Below are 26,781 nucleotides of genomic sequence, written 5' to 3'. Positions count from 1 at the left end.
GAAACATTCCCTTTTTAAGATGAACAGAATGTTTTCTTCAATCTGAAATAACTCTTTTGGAGGAATTCTTGCAATTTCCAGAACTACCGAAAATGTTTCCCCTGAGCACTGAAATGAAAAATCCACTGCTCAGAGCAAGATTAAGTAGCTTAAATGCAAGATACACTGCACCACTGCGATGATAAACCAAAGTGTCTTGTCTTCCCTCTATCCAGGGAAGCATTAAAAGTCTTCATCAGGAAACCATAAAGTACAAGTAACATGAAGTTTGAGGTACCTGTATACTTGAGGTATCTATATGTCCTTCCACTCTAAAAGAGTAAGAATGGCAATAAAATACTACACAAAACATTATCAATCACAGGCAGAGTCTACATAGAGACAGTGGGTCAGACCTTAAGCTATTGTTGAAGAGTACTCAAAACAGAAGTAAAGCAAGGCATTAGCACTCCACAGCACTCAAATTTATCAGTTGAGACAAAGGGTAAGGCCCAGATAAATAAAGATTCAATTTTCCTTCCATTTTCTGGTTTTGAATTTCCAATGCTCAGGTTCCACTAAATGAACAACATTTACAGTTTGAAATCTGGATAGACACAACTGCAGAGGTCCCAACTATCCACTGCATCATCTTTCCTACAGCTGGACTTTCCCCATGGCTACAGAGGGTCTGTACTGCATACCTTTTCCTTAGGGGGCTCAGGAGAGTCCAAGCTCACTCCGTCTCAGTTGTCCCCCTACTCTGAGGGATCCTAGCTCCCAGTTTACGTGTTCAGATCCAAATATGCCTCAAATCCAAACGTGACTCTCATCCAGAAGTTGTGGACACAAACCTGTGGTGAAGGAACAGGCTTCAGAGAACCTTCAGGGAACCCTAGAACATAAAGCTCTAGCAGCTGCATTTCAGTGAGATTCAAGTATGCCCTACATGCAATACAGGTGCTTCACTATCTGCCACCAACTACTTCATCTCCCTTGCAGCACCATTCCTGGAGTGGCCCGATGCTGTCTGCCACAAAGCAGATGAGATTTATAGTCAACCTCAGCTTGGCGTGCCGTTAGGCTACATGGATGGTCAGGGTTTGATAATCAGTACCCTAGATATATAATATACGTATGTAGAAGGTGGTCAACCTCAGTCCACTTCCTGATCTGGCCTTAAGATAAAATGTATCGTTAGTCTCCTCCTATTTTCTTAAATGTCTCGTTAAGAGACTGAAACCACCACTGGTGTAAGAAAGGATGGCTTAGCTCTGCTCCATGCCACACTCAGTACAGCGGTGCCACACACGTGGTATAGCTGTGGTACAACAAGCAGCAGCAGCAGCCACCACCTGTGGCACAAGAATCACAGAATCAAAATACCAGGTTGGAAGGGACCTCAAGGATCATGTGGTCCAACCTATCTTGGCAAAAGCATGGTCTAGACAAGATGGCCCAGCACCACGTTGGGACATCCAGAACTGCTAACTAAATTATTGAGTTGCTACTAGTTTGCACAGTCACGCATTTCTGTGAATCATGCGTGAAATATTCTGTGAAATATTTTTAACAGGAGAAATTATTCTGTGGCACTGACACGTTTTTCAAATCTGTATGAAGTTGGCAAATGTATTTAGAAAAACAAAATAATATTGTTTTTATAAATACATTTTCAGATCTCAATGTTTCAGATTTTCTTTTGAAACTATTTTTAAAGATAGAAGACTCGAAAACATGCAAGCACTTTGAAAATTACAATGAAAATGCAAACCATTTTACTGACATTATTTGACCCAAAAACTTAGGTAATTTTAACATAAAATCCTAGTTGAGAAACAGAAGTTTTTTAAATACACAACAGGAAAGAATGAAATCACGACCTACCAGAAAAGGCATAAAGTATACTGGCCCAGCATGCATAACAGTCTGTGTGTACAAATACACACCAATATCCAGAATAAGATGAGTAACTAGTACAGCTAAAATATCATGAAACAACATTCCAAAAGCAAGGAAACTTTAATTCAGGAAAGTAGCTATCATACCATCAGTATCTGACCTTTCTTTACCAACTTTTTTCAGCCTTGTCTGAACAATCTAGCCAGTGATCTTTATTCAAACCCACAGGTGGGTGCAGAATAATTATTCTGACATACCCTCCCTATTTAATGAAGGCAGAGAAAGCAGTGCCTGCAATCATCCTAATTGCTGCTCACAACAGCCACTTTAACCCACACTCAATCACAACTCTATTATCCCTTTTGATCACCCAGATAAGTGCATATCCCTATTGTGACTGAGAGTAAAAGCAGAGAAATCAAAAAACATGGAGTTAGTATTGCTAATAACTTCTCATTTTAAAGGATGAGCAGAGACCAGACAAGAGCTTGTCATTAGGAAAATGCAAGTGCTTATTACTAGAACAAAACAACTGCTCCTATGGATACATTATTATCCACACACCATAGTATGATTTTGTCATTGATAAGCTATCCAAATTCACTGTAATAATTCCTGTTATTTGATGTCCTGAAATGAAAATATATCCCTTAAAAAATATATGTCTGAGTAAAATTCAGAGAGGATAACAATAGTACAGAAATAACTCTAAAATACCAGAAGAAAAATCGCTGCCTTTTTAAAGAATTATAAATATATTTTCAATTTACTATATGTCTGAATTACCTTGTGAACAGAAAAATGTAAGGCCTCTCGGAGACTGAGTGGGTCTTTATTAGTGTAGAGAACATTTTGCTTAACTTTGCATTGCATCACCTCACTGTGATACAGCCTGTGAAAAACAGCCACTTACATGAAAGGCAGTATCTGCTGAAAAGATATTTCTCCCAGCTTGCCATAAAAACTCTAAATTTTATCACTGACACCAATAGGCCCTTGATTTCACTTGATGTCCTTAAGGCTTATTAGAGACTTCAAATAATTGAGAATAAAAACAAAGTAGGAACCACAACAGCTATATTCCTTATACTCTTTCAAATAGTTAGGGCTAAATCATAAGTTTCTGTACACTTGTTTAGGCACTGAGGGCTAGTTTCAAAAAAAAAAAAAACAGAGGGTGCAGAACTCACACAGAATTTCGGCACTGAAGTCCTTGGCAATGATCATATTAAAGCTAAACACTTACCAGACAGCACCAGACCCAGGGGCTTTAGAGATACCCTGGATGTTACCAGTGTCAGCGCAGCTCATACAGCTTCCTGACAAACCAGCTGCTAGAGAAGGATTTGCGAAGGTGGCGCTTACTGTGTGTGGTGTCTCTGAAACAGTGCAGCTCCCACTAGCAACACTCAGATAGGAAGAAGCCTTAAGAAAAGTAATCAAACCAATATACTATCAAGAAATGACAGACACGTATCCAGAAAAAAAAAAAAAAAAAAATCTTCCAAGCAGCTGACTACTACAACTCATGTGACTGAAAAGAACCAAAATGATGGTGGGTAAGCCATGTTTTGTGAACCATATATCAGAATGAAGACAGGAACAAAAGATGCTCTTTGTGGATAATGGGCAAGGAAAACTTTCCACTCTTACGTACAAGCTGTGATACAGAGCCTCTGTGCCTCGCTTTGGGCACAGGTCACAAATACACCATACACAAACTCACATGAAGTATTACGAAGACAGTGCAATTGCTTGTGGAGTACAACAGTGTTCCCAAGGAGAGGAAGTGAACCACAACCTAGTCCTTAAATTGTACTATGTTAACAAATGGCTGGCATAATTTTTATAGCTCATTCAATTCACAGTCCTAGCTTATTAAAATTATTAATAGAAGAGCCCAGAAGACAGTGATAAATCAGCACTGTCTCCTGGATCTATCATCTATTCTTCAGTGAGAGTTGTGAAATGAAGTAACTGACACCTGATAATCTCCTTGAAAAACTTATTTAATCCAGTCTCAGTAATAGCCATAAATGATTCTTGGTGAGAGATTTTCAATTGAGATCAATACTAACTGTATAAGCAGATCAAGAGCACTAAAAGCAACTAAAAACTTTAAATTCACTCCTGTCATTTAACCCTAGTATAATACCTCATATGCCTTTAAGTCCTTTGCATTTCTTCCTTTCTGCTTCCCTCCTCATCTTTGCCACCCTGTGCAGACACTGTGGTCTGCAGCAAATTATATGACATTTTCCCTTTTTGACATATTTAAATAGCTGCTTCCTGACTTGAGAAAGTCAGTGGAGTTATGTATTCTTCTTTTACGCTCAGTCTGCATTATGTAACCCTAAACCCATGATTATTTCAGAAAAATAATCACAATTTTATTCCAAGAGTCCAAGACCGTTTGACTTCCAATCATGTAGTTTTACTCCTGGCAACACATCAAATTCCTGTAAAGCATTCTTGGGACAAACCCACAGTGTTCTTTTGGACCAATATGAGTTGCTATACACTACGTCTGCCTCCACAGGTTAGAATTATAGAATCATTTACATTGGAAAAGACCTTAAAATCATAAGTCCAACTGTTAAAGGTTGATGCCTTCCCTTATTAAACTTTCAGCCATTTAACAGCAAACCTGATCCACCCTAAAACAGATATCATAATAGACATCTGCTAGAAGAAGGTGTCAAAGACTAACATTCCAAGCTAACCAGAACTAAAGAAATCTCACATTTCTAACCCATGTGTAAAAGCACCACCTGAGAGGTTCAAGAATTATGTTGCATTCACCAGAAACTGCAGCTAAATTTTGAGTAAAAATATGAAAGCATCTTTATCTGGTATTGGGACTGAAAGAGCAACTTGAATTTACAGAAAATGAAATGTTAGCTGTAAATGCCACCTGGCCCCCAATAAAGAGAAGATATAAAAAAGTACAATATCTATGAAATGAAAAAACATCTGATATGTATAGATTATCTTAGCCCTCATACCTCATTATCCTAATGACAATAGGATAAGACAAAGAAAACAATCTCATTAGAACAGCTTCAGACTAGATTAACTAGTATGACTTAGAGAATAGAAAGGCATTTCAGCTTCTCAAAAAAAGAAACAAATAGCCATATCATACAATTATCCTCTCAATGGGCTTGATGAATCATCTTGAAATATCTTTAGATAAGAACAGTATGTCTACAGAAAATGTTTCCAGAGAAAAAGCATGGTATTAACACTGTGTACCCATATTAATAGTATCTGAGTCTCCACTGTTTTATCATTTAACTGCCAGACATAAGAAATGCCAAATCCATTCTTTAAACCTAATAGTTATTTTTAAAAACACAATCAAACTATATTCCTTTTCAAAAATTCACAGATGAATTGGCCTATAAGCATGCCAGACAACCAGATTTCTGGATTTACTGAACAGTCCTAGCTTTCTAATTTAGCAATTCAGTCATTTTTACACTTAAACTTGGTGCTCTTACACAGATCAAATATAGTGGTGTGGACACTCAAAATGTAAGTAATCTCTTAGTATCATTTTAAACAAATTATTATTTAAATTGTTGCATTCTACAGGAACAAAGATTACATTTTAAAACTCTGGTCTAGGAAGTGACATTACGAAGAAACTCTTGTTGCTAGCATATGAAGGATTACGTCTGTTCTGTACTAGTGACAGTTTGCAAGTAAAATAACCTAAATGTGTACATTGTATCTGTAATACAGCATTTTCCACGGACTATATGTCATAATACAATCCGTACTCATTATGGAGATCTGCATTTAGCTTTTGCTTAGATTTATGTTGGAAAAGTGTTCCTTTCAACCTTTTGAAGAGCATGTTGAGAAACATAGGTTAAACTCTAATTTACACTAATTATAGGTTAAATTGCAATATACACTAAAATAGGCTTTGAGACAGACATTAAAAAAGAGGAAACAAGTGTGATTACCTACATTGTTTATGTATTCAGAAAGCAGGTCTTGGAGAGCTTGGCGGATAGCATTGCATTCAGCAATGATACGTTCTCGATGAAAATCACGTGTGCAGGAGGAATCAGCTAGCAAAGCCGCTCCACTGATAATAGCTTCCAGACGTTTCTCTAGTGATGGTCTTATTTTCTCTTCATTCACTACAAGAGGATCCAGGATAATTAAATTCTGGAAAATATTAGGAGTACAGGTAAGAAAAGTCAGCCCAATTAAGTTGCTGCTTTGTTTTTTTATCTGCATGAACTACAGTGACATTATGCTTCCTAGACATGCAACTAGCCCTTTCCCCTTGTCGTATCCAGCTTGACCATGGCAGGTTCCATTTTCCCTACTGGGGCTATGTGTACAGGTCATTTGCAGACAAAGCCAAGTTCTCTCTGCCATTCAGATCTCCCTAGTTCTAAGCCAATATCCATGTCATCAAACCCTACTGGCCTGGACCCAGCAAAGACAACAACAGAGCCTTCCAGCCAGAGCTAGTTTGCACCTAAGCAGCTCATAGAACAAGTAGAACAAGATCACATCTATCTGCAAGCCATGTTGACACCTTCTGACTATAACTGCCTTGTCTCCAAGTCCTTCTTCTGTTTCCTACTTTTGCTGCATGAGATTCAAGACTTTCATCCTCGGCTTCAGTCTCTCCTACACCATATCTGGCATTTCTTCTTCTACAAGGCATCTTACTTCCCCTGGAAACAGAAATGCTATTTGTCTGCCTTTATAAATATGCATGCACTCATCTCTGCAGTATCTATTTAGTCTATCCATCTTCACAACATCCTACTCTACAACGAAAAGGTATCAACCCCATTTTATAAACAAAGAACTGAGGCCCAGACTGCCAGGTTCATGGCCATACAGAAGGTATGTCAAAACAGGCAACTGCATCCCGTCTTCCCAAGTTCTCAGCCAGCATTGTTCCCTCCCCTTCAAGTTTTGTCACTGCGGTTGTAATAAAAGTATTTCTTCTTTCAAACTCTTTCCTGTGTCTGTCCACATTTCTTAAGGGTCATCTGTCTTCCATATCCTCCTATACAGTGGGACTGCCTTGTATATTTACCTTGTAAATTCTTAAAAAGAAGATATATATCTTATGCTAAGCTTGTAACATCTATGTACAATTATGACACTGTATATGAGTTTACTACTCAGTCATATTCTGTGTTTTATCTAAGTATCTCAGACCAGAGTCTTAGCTTTGTCTGAAAGAGGGGTTCAACACCTCCAAAATTTAGTATTTTAGAGGTCAGGAGGGCCTCTGGGTTTAACACAAAAACAGCAGTGCTAGCTCACAGCTGTGAATGTTAAATCAGATTACACAGGCAGTCTACTTCTGCCAGTTTTTAGTCTAATACAATCCTACACTGTGGCAAAAAGACACTGCTGCTACCTTTAACAGGCTGAACATAGGCAAAGATCAAAATAGTAGCTTTTGCCCAACAATTGATTTTTCAAAGGACATAGATATAACTGTCCTTTTTCTTTTCACTAGCTAGGGTAAACAGAAGCAGACAACTCTTTTGACATGGTAAAATTATATTTGTGTCTCAAGCAAATATGCTAAAGAGAAATAAAAGGAGAGGTGATATTTTCATGAAATGTGAAAGTAAATATATTCAACCTGCAGCATTTAAAGAAATAAACTAGTAATTTTTAATCTAACTGAACATCTGAAATAGTATCATAGTTCAGATCACCAAACCTATATTCCACATAAATCCATTCACCTGTTACATCCACATGTGGTTCCAAGCCTTCAGAAGAAATATTAAACAAGAAAACTATGTCATATACCCTTAAGTGGAATTTAGGTCAGGTAAATCAGAATTTATCTGTGCTTATACAGTATGTGCTGGACTACTTTTAAGCTGGAGAATTTTAATTATTTTTTTAATTTAGATTTAATATCATGATTTCAGGTACTGTCTAGCTTAGTCAATCCTAAAAGCAGTGAAAGTGTTCTATTAGAACATCATAAGATAAAAGCTTAAATAGCTAGGAAAGGGGACTTCAGTCACCTTGAAATTTTCTTGTTGGTTATTATTAACATTCTTTTGCATGCTGGCTCTGATTTAGTGAAAGGAAGACTTTGTTACATATTCAATCCTCCCATCTTTTCTGAAATATACAATTGTTTTGAGACAGCTGGGAGATTCTCCAAAAAAAACTAGAGAAAAAAAATCAGACTTCATGAACTGAATATTTCCAGAGGAAAACAGTGCAGGTTCTTTCTGCATTCTATGTTGTTCAAATGGAAGCTTATATTTCCCAGCTTGCAGAATCAGTGTAGGTTCCTAAACATTCCACCTCCACTACTGTTCCATTGCCTTGAAGCCCTCCATCTCATTTAAAAACATTCTAGTTATTTAAGTAGTCTCAGCACTTCAGCCCCATACTTGCTACCTATTAAAATACATAAAATCAGCAGACAATGAACGTCCTTAAACAACCTCTGTAAGATCTTCTAGGATCTAAAGTTTATGCTTTATGTTATGCTTTGTACCAGAAAACTGGGACTACATGAATTCTAGTCCTCAAACTTCCACAGACAATGACTAGAAAGAAAGGTACTAGTGAATTGCTGTCTGTCTCCACATTTTCTGTGTTGAATTTTGGGATTTTCATACCACTGTAGAGTATCACAAAAAATCAGGCCAGTGCTACTGCAATTTTCTGTTGTCCATTCTGAGAGACTGTAAGAAGTCTAAAATTAAGTTTATGGGCTTGTTTCAGCAAGTGACAGGATAGACCATTAAAATGGTTTATAGGTCTATCTCAGGTGTTTATGTGCATCCAGCAGATGAAACCATAGATTAAGTATTAACTATGTATTTCCAAGCTCCTGGATTTTCTCAAACTGATGTTCACCTACCCAGATACACATAATATACTGAAAAGGAGTTTATGTGCAAGCAGGAGGGAAAGAGCTTAAATATTTCAAAGATGAAAACCACAGCTATTTGTATATCCATAAAGGCAACATATTAACTCTATATCTCTTAATTTCCTAATTAAAAGATGTAAAACATATGTTGATCATGGAAATGTTAATCTCACATGCAACTTTGGAACCAAAGCCAAACTGGGATGAAACAATAATTTGCCCACTCACAAAAACAGAGCAAAGGAAACAGGCAATCCACTCTTCCATCCTTCTTTGCAGGAGAAGCTGGAGCCAGTTAAGAACCACTCGTTAATTACAAAAAAAAACCCTGACTTTTGCCCTCTCCAAGAGAGAGAGAAAAAAAAGCTGAAATTTTGCCAGGGCCTGGCAGACCCTGCCATGAAGGCCAAAATCCAAAGAAAAGAAAGACCGCTTGGACAAAATGAAGATGGCTTGCTCTTCTACTCCAAAATATCTCCATATACCCTAACCTCTTGCTCCAGATGGAGCCAGACTGGCTCTCTCCCAAGGAACAGCATAGGAAGTCATTTTGCTTTTGCAGGCAACTTCTTAATTGCCAATGCCTAGAGCCAGACCCGATAGGAGCAGTAATCCAGCTCTTAATGTCATCAGAAGCCTTCCTAATGCAATTAAAACATTAAGACTCCTGTGTCCTTTTCTATAATAGCTATTTCCACAGAAGGAAGGAAATGTACCTGAAGACACTGTTCTGGAAGGGTGAAGGCAGTAAGATAACATTTGTTCACAAGGATAACTTGGAGACACATTAAGAATATTAGTATAGGGCATCCATTTTTTCCTCATTTCTTCTCTTTGCTGAGCTTCCTTACAGTAGTGAGATTATGGCTGAATGCAAAGGAAAACTGCACCAAATTTACTTGGAGGCAAGCTAAATTACTGCATGTCTCAAAGACAATACACATTGAGGGGAAATTAGGGAAATGCAGTACAGGAAATTTTAAAGTGGTAAGAAGTGCCATTAAGGACCCTGAAATGCAGGGGAATTAAGAATGCATAACTTTAAAAGCAGAATGAAAATAGTTTTAAGCAGTAGGAACAGTGTTTTCCTGTGTAACAAGTGTTTAACAACTGCATTATCTAGGTCTTTGTTACTTTGGCTATATCCAAATACACAGCAAAATTAAAAATGAAAAAGCTTTGACTTTAATAGCTAGCATATTAACAGAGTTTTGGAAAACTGCATAAAACTAGTCATTAAAGTTTAAATATTTACTTTTTTTAAAAAAAATTAACTTACACCAAATAGATTATTTCATACTAATCTTAAACACAAAAGACTCGTCCATGATGATCTTCTAAGAATGACAAGGGAAGGCACTCTAAGATATAGTCAGTTTCCCGAGGCCAGGACACCCTTTTCTGATGTGGAAGACAGGTTTATTTGTGTAAAGAGATTTGAAACTGTGCTCCTCAATTCACATTACAGTCCTTAATATCAAAGTGTTCTGTGGTACCTCACCTCTGCTGGAGTTGTGCCACTTGGTCACTATTCACTGGAGCAGCAACTTCACTGTTGCATTCCTATATCTCAGGTAAGCACCCTCAACAGTAGGCTATACATACAATGTTCATCCTAATGTAAAACACGCCTGCCAAGTAGAATATTTAAGTGTTACCTTAGCAACAGCCAGCTTCATTGATTGTGGAAGACTAAGAAACACCTGAAGGCTGCAGCAAATTAGCCATTTAGCTAGCAAAATGACTGCCTTCAAATCTCAGACAAAACAGGAGTAGAAATGTCTTCCTTTAGGAGGCAGTTTGTAGAAGTTCGTGCAAAGATGGACAAATAGCACTGGCAAAAAAGCTACTACAGTTCACCTCTAAATTAAAAAAAAAAAAGTCTAGACAATAATAACCAGGAAAATATGACTTAAGATTCTGCCCACAGATTAAACTCTTCAAGCAATGTCATCAAATATTTATGATCAGTACATCTACACAGAAAAGACGATCCAATTTCCAACCAATCAGAAGACAAGCAGTTTTGCTTTTTTAACAGAGCTAAACAGTGGATAGCTGAGTTCTTAAGCTTAAGTGAGCATTTAAAAGGAGTTATTAGAGCCCTATTTTCTCCCTCATTGGTCTTCTGATTAACAAAATAGAGGGATCATGAGTATCCAGAAACCTGGTTATATTTCCTAACATTTTGGACTGATTTACAGTATTTTGACATCTCATATGTAATTGCTCTGCAAGATAGCCATGGTCATTAAAAGGACCACATATCAGATGAATATGCTGACAGAGTCAGGCATGCAAGAGCTGTATCATTTTCTGAGAAATCTCTTTACATTCACAAGATGCAACACCTGTGAAATGCATTAGATAAAAGAGCATGTAGGTGCAGGTTAACACAGACGTTAATATGTAATTAAATTTGTAATATTACAATTTTGTGGGGTTTTTATGACATGGTAGTTATATGGAGCCTTTAAGAGGAACTCTTGAGAGCCTACTGATTTAAGAGTTAGCTGCTGTTTTACTGGTGGCTTCCTCACCTATAAATCTGTAACGACTTCCACACTGCCAGCACTGGCAAAGGAAGAACGACATTGCAAAACATCTAGATACTAGATTGTTGGGTAAGCTCCTTGATACATTTCCACACTATAAACATTTAATGAGATTTGTTCCCAACAGACTATTTACTACATCAATCTATTTCATGGCACCATATTTGCAACAAGAAGATAGAGCAAAGGTTATTTCAGGTCCTTAGCCAATAGAACTTTTTGTAAGAAAGAAAAAAGTGCAACCATCTAATTCATAAAATCATTTTAAGAAGTTAAATGCTCTATAAATTGTGCTTTATCTAACTCACACAGCTTCAATTCCCATTTATATTACCTAGGTAAAAGTATATTTAAAACTCCATAAACAAATGTCTTTTTACAACAGACTTTTATGTTCTTATACTTCCAAATAAAAACAAATTCAATCCAAAAGACATTTTTTTCCATTTTGTGATTATCACAAATCTTAAATTTTAAAACAGTAACAAATTCATTACTTTTTTTTTAAGTCATTAAAATAGTAGTGTTCACATACAGTCAAGATTAATTCATCTGCAGTCAGACGATTGAATCCTTTTGCCAAATTTTGTTTTAAAAAATTTGTAAATAAAACAGGTAAACAATAGCTCTCATTTAAAGTATGTAATTTTTCATTGTAAAAAAATCATGTATTACTCTTAAATGTTTCTTTTTCCTTCCATTTATTAAGAAAATAGATTAGAAACTATAAATTTAAAATCTGGTGTGAGAAGAAAGGAAGGATGACATGTAACATACAATTGTAGCCTGTTCCTTTGGGGGGAAAAAATCTGTCAGATTCAGCTTTGAGCACCATCGAGAGGTCTGCTTTGACCAATAAACTACCACTACAAGATTTGTGTATTCAATGTACATTTACAATTTACATTGAAAGTTTTAGACAAAATCTGTTACCATCAGTCATAACACCAGTTCTCCTGAAAATGCGTCAACGCTATCGGAGTTCTGAGGCTGAGATCTGATAAGTCCAAGAATTTACAACCAAAGAAGGCCCATATTTGCAAATGTGTTTAGAAACTTTCATTCCTATTGTTAATCTGGCCACTATACTGTTGATCTGCCTACATCAGTTACACCAGATGAGGTCTGTAATCTCATCTTCAGGAGGTCTTTTACCATTTTTGACATGATGGAAAATAACACTAGTAAGAGCCCAAGCAGCCATGAGAAAAAGGGAAAGCTCCATACAAAAGCTTAGGATCTGGTCAGGAGTAGAGAAAGAACTGACTTTTCTCCAAGTATTTGTTTAAATAATGGAAGTAGACATGCAGAATTTGTGAAAGCATTTTGGTTGTGTCACTTTATTTAATGATAAGCAGAAAACCTAATTAGGTTTCTAAATCCTTCAATTATAAATTACATAATGATCCCAATGACAAGTTTTGGAGTCAAAGACTTCAACTTGCATTGTAGTAGTTCAAATGCAGTCAAGGTAGCAATGATCATCATCATCTGATAATCACTGTTTGTAACCTAAACTCATGGGTTCTGCTCACTTATTCAAGGATGTGTCTGTCTCCATCATTAGTGACACACTTAGAACTAATTCTTTCCTGATGTTTGAAGGAAGCCAAATATTAAACATACATGAAGACTTAATTCCAAACTCTTTTGAAGGAAGCAACCCCTTCCAATGAACTAATTTAGAGTGATACTATTTATGGTAGGACTAAGCAGAGCATCAATTTCTAATGCCTTCAGGTCCACCACTTATGATAGCAATAGTTAATTAAAGAGAAAAATCCAAAAATGTTGCAGTCTCACAGGTTTACGTACCTCAAGCTCATCAAGTGCACTTCCAAGAGTAGCTGTGTGAGATGTAGGTTGTCCCATTTTATTTCCAACTCCTTGGGAAGCATTAGAAATTACATTGAGAGCATTCTGTATTTCATTGCAAATTGAATCCTTGCTGGCTGTTAGGGATGCAACATCTGAATGTTCCAAACAAGCTGAACATATTGAATGTAAGAGAGAGGAATTTTCCTTCAGGGATGCACGTGCTGCAGCAATTTCATCTCGCTGATTGCTAGATTTCAAATCCTGTCAGCAAAAGAACATGCTGTTTATTTCCAAAAGCATTTCAAAACTGACAAGAAATATATAAACAATTATTCTTCTATCTCTACTCTGTTTAAGGAAACATTGAGTTAAATTCATCAAAGATTGTGAAAATGGACTACAACAGTACTTACAACTGAATCATCTTTATCTCACAGGAAATGAACAAAGGCTGTTTAAAACAACCCCATTTATTGTGTCTTATAATCAGCACCATGAACTGTCCATATTTTCCTTATTTTTAAGCAGTTTTTCTATGAGAAAACTGGCCTGGAAACTAGCTGTCATTTCTCCCAGACATGTGTCTCTTCATTAGCAATAGAGAACAGAGGTGCAGGCTGGGTTAAGCAAGGAATTCTGTGGATGTTGCATCTGAGCAAATTCCCTGTGTTTGCTTCCCTGCCTCACCACTATATGTCCTGAGCACGCTGCAGAAAGGAACAGCAGGTCAGGGATGAGAATCCTATACTCCTGGGAAATGGAAAGCATGGAAGGTGTGGAAATGAAAAAGGTGCTTGAGAGAAGCCATCTCTGTGAAGTGTCACTGACTGTTTCTCCTCTCTCCCTGCTACGTACACACTTAAAGCGCTCAGGGATCTTACCACACTCATCTTGCTCCTCTCTTCTCCACACAGATCTTCTTGAAACCCTACTGCCTCCTGCCAGTACAGACAACAAGGAACACACAGCTCAGTCGAGCCACGAAGTCAGATTTAACTGTTTCCAGGAATCAAGCTTGAGAGCTGTTATTTGGACAGCTGAAAGTTATGAACCTTGGGACAACCATACAGTCAGCATCAGGATTGTAAGGAGCCTCCTTGCCTCATCCTGTTTTACTCTAGACATTCTCCCCACTCTCATTCTCATCTTGTGCCTTTGAAAAAAAAACTAGTATATATTTGCAAAATGGCTTGGGTGAAGGAGACAGTTAAATGGGGGGGGGGGGGGGGGGGAAGGGAAGGGAAAATAGCACATCAGAACAATAAAACCCTGTGGCACCAGCTTCAAATGAGAAGAGGCACAATGAAGAATGAATGACAAAATGCATACAAAACTGCTCACAGCATGCTCTAAAGCAAGCTGGAGTCTTTGTAATGATTTTCCTTTGCATTGCATCAGGCTCTATATGCACTATTTACAAAACCGTCACAATATCCACTTCTCACTGCATAAAGTTTACAAGTTTATGGCTGAAGAAGAGAGCATTCAATATTCAATGAACCAGTCCTATGTTCTTAAAAATCTCATTTACCGCAAGGTATGCACTGGACATAGCATTGTCTCTTACTTCCTCAGGCTAACTTGGAAATCTCAGGAATACAGTAAAAACCATGCAAACAAAAAAAACCACCGGGAGAGGGAGAGCCTTAAACAGAAGCAGACAATGGTTTAACCAGCTGATCATCTGAGTTAGAAAATTGAGTCATTTTCTTGGGCATATTAATACTTAACATAGTTTTACATTTTCAATAAACAAATATATATAAATGAATCACCACTGCACAGGAATGACTTCATTACCCAGTGTGCTCAAATCCAAATACTAGTGCACCTCCAACCTTGGTAAAGCATCTGCAGTTTACCTAGTGCGCTCTCAGCAAAAAGTGTTCTTTATTTGTAAACACGGACTCTTGTTGTAATCAGTGAATTTATCTTTCCTACAATTAAATTACAAGACAACAGAACACCCTCTTTTCTCTTGTGCTGCAAGGAAGCTACAGACCTAGAGATACAATGGTAAGTCAATATAACACTTCAGTCTAGCGGTCTTCTGTTCTTAACCATTTCTTACTTTGCTGCATCATATGCAAACAATCAAACTCAAAAAATCCCTTCAAATTACTTTTTCCCTCTAAAACAGTAGTGTCTAACCAGGAATGAGGGGTTCATAAGAAATCCAAAACTGGCAAGCCAGTGGCACAAAGCCAGTAATGGCAAGTCAATAACACAGCATCTGGAAACAGTCCAAAAAATTCAATGTGTTCATGTTTTCACAACACAGAATATTTTTTTCACACAATACTGTGTACAGTTTCAGAATCACAATATTGGTAAATTCACCTATGAAGGTCTTCACTTTTGTTCAATAATACTTTTTTTGAAAAAATTAATGCTTACACCAGTGAAATTCATCATTACTTTGTTGTTCAGTTGTGAACCTTGGACAGCCCCAGAGAAGCTGTAGGGCCATTGTTCTTTTTAACCTTGATGAAGAATTAATTCCTCAAAACTTTTCACGTGAACAGGAAGAGACAGTTGATAATCTTAGTCTGATCTGCTGCACAAAAAAAACCCCCTACAACTGAGTGATTTTTCTATCAAATATTTGCATACGTGGATTATCAGAATAATGTAAGTAGTTCTCTGAAGAAGGAAGTTAATCTCTACAGATTGTTAACCCATAGTCCATAAACTTTTTCCTCTGGAGAGAAAAATACAGAAACTGTCCAATCCCTTTTTTACTTGTCAAAGAGAATATACCACTAGAGAACACAAGAAAGCAACACTGAGAAAGTATACAGTTTCTCTTAGGTTACCCTTTGACAGAACATATCACTTGAGAACTACAGAGTATTAACGTTCTCCTATGAACTGTCAAACTGTCACAGTTCTAAACAAGTTGATGGGCACTGTGGTAAGTTTGGAAGACTTGCACACTTTCAGACAAGTTTCCAATCTAAGACCATAGACTTTTAAAGGTCTGGGCATTCAGCGTGTCAAATCTGGCTGCACTCAAAGTTGGACTCAAATAGGTACTCTGTATGTACTGACCCTTGTCCAAATATACTACATTAACTTTGTCACAGAAAGCGACAAGACATGTTACTCAAGCAGAAGAATCATACAGGGGAAAGTCTGTGCATAAAAGATTGAAATATCTGTAAGACATGTCACTAGAACAAGAGGAACAGGAAAACACAAACTACAACTACGTTTTTTGTTACTCAGAGTTTGTTTTAAGTATGGATGGATCATCTTCCACCTCACAGAGGAGACAAATAGGACTACAGAGAAGAAGTTTTCCAAACTAGTTCTTACTACTACTCTCTTCATACCATAATATCTGAGCATCTGTAGTTCATCCAGCTACGTTACTAGGATTTCTTCACAGCTTACGACTTTCCTCTTATTCCAACTTCTTTTTAGACTAATGAACTATTTCCACTGCTCTGGGATGTAGTCTTCCATACTAAGTCAGCAACTGAGCTCTAGGTATGTCACATGAGACCAGCTAAGATCAAAGATAACCCTGTCTCCAACCACCGTCAATCTAAGAGGCCCAGTATAGTGATACTTCCCCAGGCTGCTGTCCTAGTCTCCCCTAGGACATACTATTATGTCTTCCTCATACCTGGTTGTCCCTGATAAGAATGGAAAATTAATGGATAGTCACAGATTCCCAGCTGTGAATTGTTCCAGCCAAACATGGTGAATGGATAAGAAGGCTTTGAATGGAAAACTTGAAAACTACCTTCACAGTTAAGCTTTGGTTGCACTACTTCAGCAAGAAGAAAAAAAAAAATCTGTTCTTTATCACACTTAATACATTTAAGGTTTGACAGCACAATACACCAGGAAGCCAGCTCTTGTTCACTGAATACTCGTATCAGCACAATTCATGGGATCCAGGCATCGCTGTGGGTATAAATCACACTGCCATATTTTGCATCGACTGCAGTCAACACAAGGTTCACAAAGGCAGCTTCAAATAAAGTGCGCTGCAGTCCCCTAGCTCACTCTTTGCAGAGACAGATGTCATTGAACTGAGTTGCATATGCAGGAAAAACACAGACATACAAACCCCCACAATTTCATACGGGCTGGGAGACAAAAGCATTACTCTCCATCACAGCTTAAACTTGGGCTTTAGTGTTCAGCTTTTGGTCAAAATTGACTGACAGATTGCATGTATTTTGTGAATCAAAGACAATAACAAAGCTCAAACTCTTCTGAGTGCATTCATGGACTATTTATCTGGGTAAGGTTCCAGTTTACATATTTTATAAGTACTGTGTAGTCTTCTTCAGTGGAAGAAAATATCTCATAGACAAGTAAGTGAAAGAGATCCAGGGTTGATGCTGACTGCCATGTTGCTCTTCAGCTGTGTCAGTTCTTCCAAGACAATACTACTTTCACACAAGTTTTAAAGGCTTATACCTGTGAGGGCCCTGAGAGCACTACTAAGCCTCAGAGGCCCCGCCCAGCCTCCACTGAGGGCTCCATGAACATGTCCCCCTTGGGCCCTGGAGCCCCAGTTCAGCTTCCATCCCTTCCTGAGCTATGCTATAGGAGTGCCAGTCCCCAGCTCAGGCACATCTGTCTCCCTGCCTGGCCATGGGCCCCCTGATCCAAACCTGAGCCCACAGGCTGACCTCCTGAGCTCAGTCCTGCCCTGACACCATGGTGCTTCTGAGATATCGCTGGGCTCTCTCTCTCACCTAGTTGTCCTCATCAGGCCTGAGCCTCAACCTGATCCATGGACTGACTTCCCAGCTTGTTCTCTGACCTGCCTCATCACCACAATCTTTCCTAATGATCTGGACTCTTGGTTGGACCTGGTTACCATCACCTGGCATGCCCAGCTCACCTTGATGCAGGGCAGCAGGACAGGGCCCTGGCTGGGCAGACCCCTGCCTCAAAGAGCAGCCAGCCCTCGCTGCACCGCCATAATGCCTTTTTCTAAACAGATAAGCATTTGTCATCATCAGGGATCACCCATTATAAACTCTAACATAAAGCTGACCCTGCCTACTCTACAAAATGCTAAGTTTACAGAAGTTGAATAGCATGACTTAATGGCCCCTTTCCTCCACATTACATTTTTAACACTACATCCAACTACCTACACAAGTGACTGTAGCCATACAAAAGAGACACAAACACACATTGGGAAGAACACCTGACTTAGGATAATAGCTTTGTTAACACAAACAAAACATCGCTAGATCATACAGCTGTATTACACTGACAACAAAAGGTCACCTTACATGCATTCACAGCAAGTTAAACACCACTGAGAAGGTGTGCCAGTAAATTCAGAACATCACTGAATCAAAGGAATTTGTTTAAATGCACCTTTGTGCATTTCTCATTGACTGAATCAAAAATCTGCCATTACCTCTAGAAAGTAAATTATTAGAACTTCCACATCAGAGAGATGAAAACTCACTGGAAACTCTTCTTAGAAAAAAATATCTCATCTGCCCCTTCACAGAGAAAGCATGTATTCGCAAAGCCAGTTTGTTTGCATTTTGCTTTTTTTTTAAAAAATACATAGGTTTCCAGAGATTATTCCAGTCCAAACAGGTTTACACTCCAGAAACATAAAAATTTTTTACCTTTCTCATTTTTCTTCTCTGATAGACAGACAATGCTGAAACACTGACAATCCCCAAAACAACAGTGCTTGCAGGCACCACAGAAGTAAGCCATTTTAATAGATGTATCCTATAGATTGATCATGTCTGAAAACAAAAATAGGAACCTATCTTTACAAAGCAGTGACACAGTATGTGCTTGATTGTCAGGAAATTCAAGTTAACCTACTAAAAAATAAGTCGCGACTGGCCTCTAGCTTTATTTTTCCTGACTTCAGAAGTGATCAGCAGTTCTTAGTGTCTTTTGCTAAAATATACAACAGCATATATACAGAGCACATAAACACCATATTTATACACACAAAATATATATACACTATATGGCTATAAACTGTAGGCAGAGTTTGTTTGCATCAGCCTTATGCACAAATACACAAAATGTGAAGTGTTACAGTACAAAGCCGTGTCAGTGTTATCATACAACTAAGCCTTAAGCAATACCCTCTGCCTCTAAGATGGCTCTGCACAGTCTTTATAAAACCATAACTTTTAGTTAACTTGGAGCAAACAGGAAACAGATTTATAGGACTGAGGTCCCCAGTAGAAGCAAAGCCTTGCAACTTTCTCTTTGTATCTATACCTATTTACTATTAACCATAGGCAAACTGATATATAATACCACAGAAAAGCAAAACTATCTTATATAAAGTATCAAAAACTGCCCGTGATGCTCAATATCCCAGTTGTTTTTTTTTTTTAATTTACTAATGTTTTTCAGGAATTTGCTGCTCAGCCAGGGAACAGAACAGTTTCTTTTGATGACTTTGTTGCATCAGGTTTCAACTACTGCACAATATTCTGTGTCTCTCATGCTTCAGCAACTTCTAGTCCAGTTACAGATGATAGAGCAACACCTTGCTGTCACTACTCTATCCATTATTTCAGGATTTGGTCCCCACACTTCTAATACCCTGCTGTGTTAACCTTCAGTCTCCTAGATGAACTAGCTGATTTTGAGAGGCAGCAAAGCAATTTTTCCATGTAAGAATTAACGTAAGAATTTTTCTTTAAGTTCAGCAATCTTTCTTCTGCAAACATATTAGCTCACAAAGGTTTTCTTCAAGTACAGCTATGGTCATATTTTTCATCAATGAGCTTGCCTGGAACTAGAGCAGAAAACATTAACCAGGGAAAGGACTCTGAAGTTAGGAACCTCCAGAAGGTCTTATCACATCTTGAAGAGAAGGAGATGGTTAACAAAGATGTGAAGGGGAGGAAGCGAGGAAAAAGAGAGGGAGGAAATACAGCAGAAATATGGATTAAATTAAAGACAGGAAAAGAGGACAGTAGGGAGAAACAACACAAAAGAGAGTGAAAAAGTGTAAGGAAGATTAAGATGAGGAAATAATGGATGGGAAGGAGTCAGTGATATACCAACATCACTTGATCCAAGCACTTGAAAATAGGATAGCCAGTATAGAAACACACAAAAGTAGGGCAGCAGCAGCAGCAGCAGCAAACAGTCCTCTTATGTAATTTAATGAGTAAAGCGGCATTCTTTTCTTTGTAAAGAAAAAGAATGAGGAAAGCAACATTTTTTTCTTTGTTAATATTTCTACCTAAGGAATACCTTCTCTTTATGCTGCTGTCAAATACAGTTTAAAATTTTCACAAGTGTTTTCATGGCATAATTTTCTTTTCCTGTCTAAACTTGCTTTGTTTTCAGTGCTCAGTTCTTAATGTGACTTGGAGATAGATCTCTTTCCAGAAAGTTAAAAAGGTGGTAGGTGTAACTATTTGTTTCAGAAGTACATTATATCTGCTAGTGTTAGCTTGACCTGTGCTGTTTAAAATTCTATCTTACACTTTAAGCTAAATAATCTGCTGATTAATGTCTATCCTTGAGATAAAAGAGCTCAGAGGTTGACACATATTTCTGGCAGTCAAGATAATTTATAATTTAATGTAAAGCTTAATATTAAAGCAACCTACCAGAGTTTTCAATAGACAAGGAATTTGTTCATACAGGCCGAAGTAATATATGACAAACAATGCAGAACACGGAATCTGCAGAAGTAGGAAGTTCAGAAGATATGCCAAAGCAGGACCTAACTTCTTTCTTAGGAGTAAAGACACCTGAAAACTTGCATTTGTGAGAAATGACAGATTAAGAGTATTCTGTAAACATTCATACCAATAAAATAAAATCAAAGTAAAACACATCAAGCAAGACTCAATACAAGATCTTTCATACTGTGGTTATTTTAAAGATATGAAAAATATAAAGAACCAACATTCATATTTAGTACAATACATAGAATACAGCTGTTAAAGCGTCAGGAAATATTTTGGCCTGGAATTTTTTTCAGTGGAAGATGACTCATTAAAAAAAGTGGCAGAATGACATTTATCCACAATTACTTATTTCTGTAAGTTCAGTAAATTCTCATAATACTAAATGTGATTATTTTTTATTTGCTTCTTTTCTGACATTTTTTAAATTAGAAGAGATTTGGGGATATTTATTAGATTGAAAACTTGGTTCATTCTCTGCCTTAGTGGTATTAAGCTACTTAGAAACAACCTAAGTAAAACTATCAGTAGTGGAAGGTCATGTTATACATGGTCCACTAGCATTTTCACTGATACACTGTTTAGCAGACAAAGAGATCTTTCACATTTAGCCTGTTCGGGTTTAGCATTCTTTTTATACAAATAATCATGTCTAAACATATTCCACCTGCCACAAGAGTTCAGGATCTCTTTTGGCAACAAATCAGCTCAAGTTCCCCTAGGTACAAGTTCTTCCTGGTCTTGAACAGAACACAGTTCAATTTTCCTTGATTTAATATCTCAATATGAAAGATGTGTACACAACTCATACCAGGCAGCCTGTTTCAACTACTATTTTCTCACAGATTATATACTCAACAAATATTCATGGCCCTTGCCCCTATTTTTCTGTCAAACTCCAGTTACAGTTTAACTATTTTTAACACCCATTATAAATACTTTCCAAATATTTAAAAGAAGCTAGTTTCCTTTTTTTCTAATTAAAAAAATCCAAAACTAAAAGCAAGCTGAATCAAATGAATCAATGACATATCCTCACACACTCTCTTAAGATGAACACAATTCAGACACTGCAGGGCATATCAAGTTTCTGTAACATGAAGACATGTACAATCGACATGCATAAAGAGTAGCACTCAAGCAAACAGAACTGAAGAGCTAATCCATCAAAACAAGCTTATTAGCATTATCAATTTCAGAAATGTTAACAGTAGGTTTTGGTTTTGCTGTTCAGGTTATATTGTAAAATAAGCTGGTTTCAAGTATTTATCACAGACAATACCGTTTCCTTTTTTTTTTTTCTTGTATATCAGTTTAAGTGTTTTAATGTTTTCTGCATACCTTGCAAACACTTACAGGACAGCAACTCAGAGCAAGAAAGAAAAAGCCATAAGCCCTTGAGCTCTGTACTGAATGTTAATGTATTTGTATATGATAGATTTAATACTGAACTGAGAATAAATGACTTCCAGCAGCTGCATTCTGGACCTATAAATTGCTGTGAGTACTACAAAATCCATACAGAGGAAGAACAGCTGTATAATTTACAGTATCAGTATTTGTCAAGAAATGTTGCAAATACAGAACTTGATTTCTTCATTTTAGCATTCCTATAAAAATTAGAAATTACCCTTACATAGATTCTACTTAGATTAGAACTTTTATTCATCTTCACTGATGGCACTTCAATGCAGAATGCCGTTTAATTCTTACCAGTGTTAAATGAAATGCAACAAGTATAAACACCACAAGAGTTTTATAAAATAAATGTAAGAAATGTGTAAAAAGCTGAAGATTAGCATGTTATGTTTTACACAGAATATGCTTTGAGAAAAATCAGGAAAGTATAAGTACTCTGATCAGATGATTTATACTACACAACAGATGTATGTTACACAAATCCACAAGAAGCAAATCTCAGGGGCAAAGGTTTAAAGAGCTGGGTTTTTCTCAAGATGTATCCTTACTGACAGTATTGACAGCCACCATATCACACACTCCTCCTTTATGCTTGAGAGAATTTTGCACCACCTTCACAGCATAGTGTGACCAGCGCAAGAATATAACCCAATATGCTATAAAAATATGCAGTATAGCACAGTAGCTATAAAAATGGTATATACTGTAACCATCTAAAAACTACAGAATTTCATTAATTTTATGGAAAAAATCCAAAGTTTTGGGTCCCAAAGTCACATGTCCATTCAACAGTTATACACAATTGCTTATTTGTGAACACCAAGCAATACATTTTTAAGGGATTAAGATCTGAATTTTTCACTAATGAGGAAGTATGACTTGTCAGCCTGTGCTTTTAATTCAGAAAATCAGAAAAAATTCTGAAACATGTTTTTTCTGACAACAGACATTTTAGCAGTTATATTCATAAAAAATGTTCTGTAATAACATCTTTATTAACACAAGTAATTTCAGTGGAACCAAATTATTTTGTTTTGAAGGCATTACAATACTTTTTTCAAGAATGAGATCAGTATGAAACTGCATTGCCTAGTACGTCTACTAACTCAAGAGACTACTGTGTGTTAACATTCGTTTAAACCCCCATTTTAATTTATATGTTAGCTTCCAACTTTTATAGTTGAAATGACTCAGTAGGAGACAATGTCTTCCTGGTCTCACAGCAAGTGACAGCTAACCCTGTAGTGCATTTATTATATAGTAATAAGGTTGGTAAATGCAGCTTTCTTGATCTCTAAGTATATAAGAAATAAGGTGTTCAAGTCCCATAAAAAAACCCTGACGTAAGCTGATCTGAAATAAGACATTTCATTATGATTTTTGTTGCAGAAAATCAGAAGAGTTCCAATACGTAATTTCCATTTTTCTAAACTGAATGCTGTATCAGAAGTTCAGTCATACAAAAGCCCTTCAAACTGGTCAGAATTCAGCTTTATCCCTGTATCAGACACATAATGCCACAAAACAAAATAGCAAGCCTGTTTGTATTATCTCACATGGCACTAGTTGTTATGATTCAGTGGGTTCAACACAACTCTTAACCTTAATACAAGGGATACCACAGGCAACATGCTCTAGGACAGCCATGTTCAGTAGAAACATCCAAAATGCAATGATTCTCATTAATACAAGAAAAAGCAGTCACAACAAAGTTCATTAGGGAAAACTCGATGAGGACCTTACAGATGCGGCGAAACACTGAAATTTTTATTTTCACCAAATTGTCCTTTAATATATTAGTTACAGAGTTGCACTGTATCTCCTAAAGAATAAAATATGAATCCACAGCTGATCACAGTCATCATCAGAAACAAAGAAATCTGCTTCACTTTGTTATCGTCATCTCCCTACCTCAGGACATATCAAAATAGCCTATAACGGTCTTTCCCTGAAAGAAAGGAAATGGTGAAGAACCTCCAGCTTCACACAGCAGTGGCAGCAGTTTTGCCAAATGTCCTCCATCTGTCCTTGATGATTCCCTTATTTGACTCATCTAAGAGATAGAAACTTACAGCAGGTACCTTTCCTTAAATTAGTAATTTTTCCTTATTAATTAAATCCTTTCATTAGAAGTGGAAAACTTCTGTAAATGGCAAAAAAATATCAGAACTAGTTGGGTTTGGGGATTTTTTTTTTTCTTTTTTTTAAACGATAGTATCAATAGTGTGGAAAACACTGATGAATTAAAACATGCAGAGATTAATCTAATTAAATTGCTTGAGAAGTTTTTGAGTTCAAGGGGTTTGTTTAAGTACAGTTATTCTCTGTAGTATCAAAGTCTTGCTTTGAAGCAACTTACTATTTTTCTTATAAACCCCTCAGCATAATAAGCCTTGATAGAATACAGTCATTTCTATGACTAGTGGTTTTGCACAAATGATAATGAGGTCAGTTTTTCCATTGAGGAAAGGTCACTGTCAAAGAAAATGTCCTCATCAGCAGCATTTCTAGTTAGAAACTACAATATTGTAAGGACCTCAGACAATTTATGGAGCCTAGGACAGCCTTCTTGGTTGATAAATATTTACATTACTCAGACTTAAGTGTTTCTAAGTAAGCCATTCTTTCCCCTGTTGAATTAAAAGGCACCTCATTAGTATGAGTTAAATCACAGAACCTTATAAATTATGTAAAATCAGATACCATCTTCAGTAAATTCTTCAAGTGCTTATGGTAAAAATCTAGGAAAGAAACCCAAATTCTTTTATTTAAGAAAGAAAATGGAAGAGGTTAAAAATAACACCAGTCTATCTCTGCTTCCCTTGATCTTAATAAAGGAGAAAACCCAAAACTTATTACATGATTCTGTGCAGATGGTTTAAAAAATCTTAGAAAAACGGGTATATTTTATGCTTCCTTAAAAATAAACCACAAGCTTTCAGGTTTGTCAAGTTTTCAAGAGTTCAGCGGAAGGCAGCTAGGATTGTTAGCTGTGCTGGAGCACTTAGCATGAGGCTGCAGGAATTAGGTTTACTGAGGCTTGAAAAGAGAAGGTTGCACAAAGGGAGGGTCTGCTCCATGGTCTTGCCAGGCACAGAAGTGAGACTGACTGGCCTGTAGTTCCCCAATACTATACTATACAATGCTAACTTTCATTATTCAAGTGGTGAAAGTGAATATTCTGCAGCTTTATGGAAAGTCAGGAATCTTCCGTCTCAGGGAAGGATATAATAACCAAGTCCTGCTTGAATGGTCCCCATCAGGGTAAAGGATAAGTGGTTTATTGTTATGGAAGATTCAAAACCACAACATGTAAACCACTAACCTCAAAGTACTCCAAGGCCCTGTTTCTGCATCTTCAATGTGGAAAGTTCCTACTACTCAGAATATGCAAAACTTGTAATGAGGAAAGGTTAACTACCCCACAAATCTGACAGACTGGGAGGAGGAGGATATATTTTAGTAATATTTCTCTCCCCACCCCAATGTAGAATTTCAAACTCCAGTTAAGTTTAGAGAAACTTAATGATGAAAAGAGTATTGCAGGTGAGGTAAAAAGTGTGAAAAAAAAAAAAAAAGTTGGCTTACTTTGCATTGGCTTGTGGAACATTTTCCATTATAAAAAAAAACCTGCTTTCAACTGTTCATAATTTTGATGAATGAATAGGTTGGACTCTAACTGATCACATCAGATATCTGGAGATGGTTGTTTGTTTTTTCTTATTTGATGCTTTGTTTACAGAAATGATGGGTTCAGGCACTTTCAACTTAAAGGCTAAGGAAAGCATTTTCCCCATGTTAATATAGTCTGAGTAGTATTTTCTTGAGAAAATATAGTATTTCCATTTTTTGAAGAACTGACTTAAAGTTTGCTTCCCGTAATGTTATGTAAAGTTGTAGCTGCAACAATAAAGATCAAGTACAAAATACTCCACAGCATAATGTTTCAGGCACTTTTTAGAGAGAAGAAAACTCAAAATTCATTGTCCTGGGAGACTGCTCTGACCAAGAAGCCACACCATGTAAGTGCACCAGGGTTGACAAGGTGAAGGAGCAGAAAGACAGTATCGCCATCTCTTCCTTATTTGTCACATTGAAAATAAGTTCTTAACTTTAAGCCTATGTCACAAACTCGGTATGAAAAAGCAATTTTATTCAATTTAGTTTTAAAAACTATTCTTTAGGCAAGTTATTCCTCCATACTAATTATAAGACATCATATTGAAGTAATCACATACTATTATTCCAGTTAGTCACTCAGTGCATGGTTTGCCTACTTCTCACAAAATAAAAGCAAAACTCTATAGAATTAAAGCAATTATCTATAATTGCCATGTTAGCTTTGGAGGCTTGATGGTTTGCTGTCTGTAGGCTCTTATTTTTTCTATCTGTATCCCACCAAAGCCTATTCATCATCAGAAGGCATACTTCTTATATACTACCTGATGCTTGCCACATACTTATCTCACTGAAATGTTGGCCAGTGTTTTTGTCTGCTCTATCAGCTTCCTGCAGAGACAGCCCCTTTGCTGCTCACAGC

The 26,781-nt window shown here is 37.0% G+C and overlaps 1 protein-coding gene across 4 annotated transcripts in view; it reads right to left on the bottom strand.

The window, feature by feature from the left end:
- The window catches only part of CTNNA3 (catenin alpha 3), a 544,925-nt gene that overhangs the window by 411,025 nt on the left and 107,119 nt on the right, over window positions 1-26,781 (bottom strand). For all 4 annotated transcript variants that reach the window (XM_074874301.1, XM_074874302.1, XM_074874304.1 and 1 more), the window contains 2 exons: window positions 13,150-13,413; window positions 5,860-6,063 (listed from right to left, as the gene is read on the bottom strand). In XM_074874301.1, the coding sequence (XP_074730402.1) occupies window positions 5,860-6,063; window positions 13,150-13,413 (468 nt within the window). The remainder of the gene's footprint in view (window positions 1-5,859; window positions 6,064-13,149; window positions 13,414-26,781) is intronic.

This window comes from Strix uralensis, chromosome 7 (assembly GCF_047716275.1).
Source record: "Strix uralensis isolate ZFMK-TIS-50842 chromosome 7, bStrUra1, whole genome shotgun sequence".
Classification (NCBI taxonomy): domain Eukaryota; kingdom Metazoa; phylum Chordata; class Aves; order Strigiformes; family Strigidae; genus Strix; species Strix uralensis.
The sequence above is the reverse complement of the archived record's forward strand: the minus strand, read 5'-3'. Positions and strand labels throughout refer to the sequence as shown.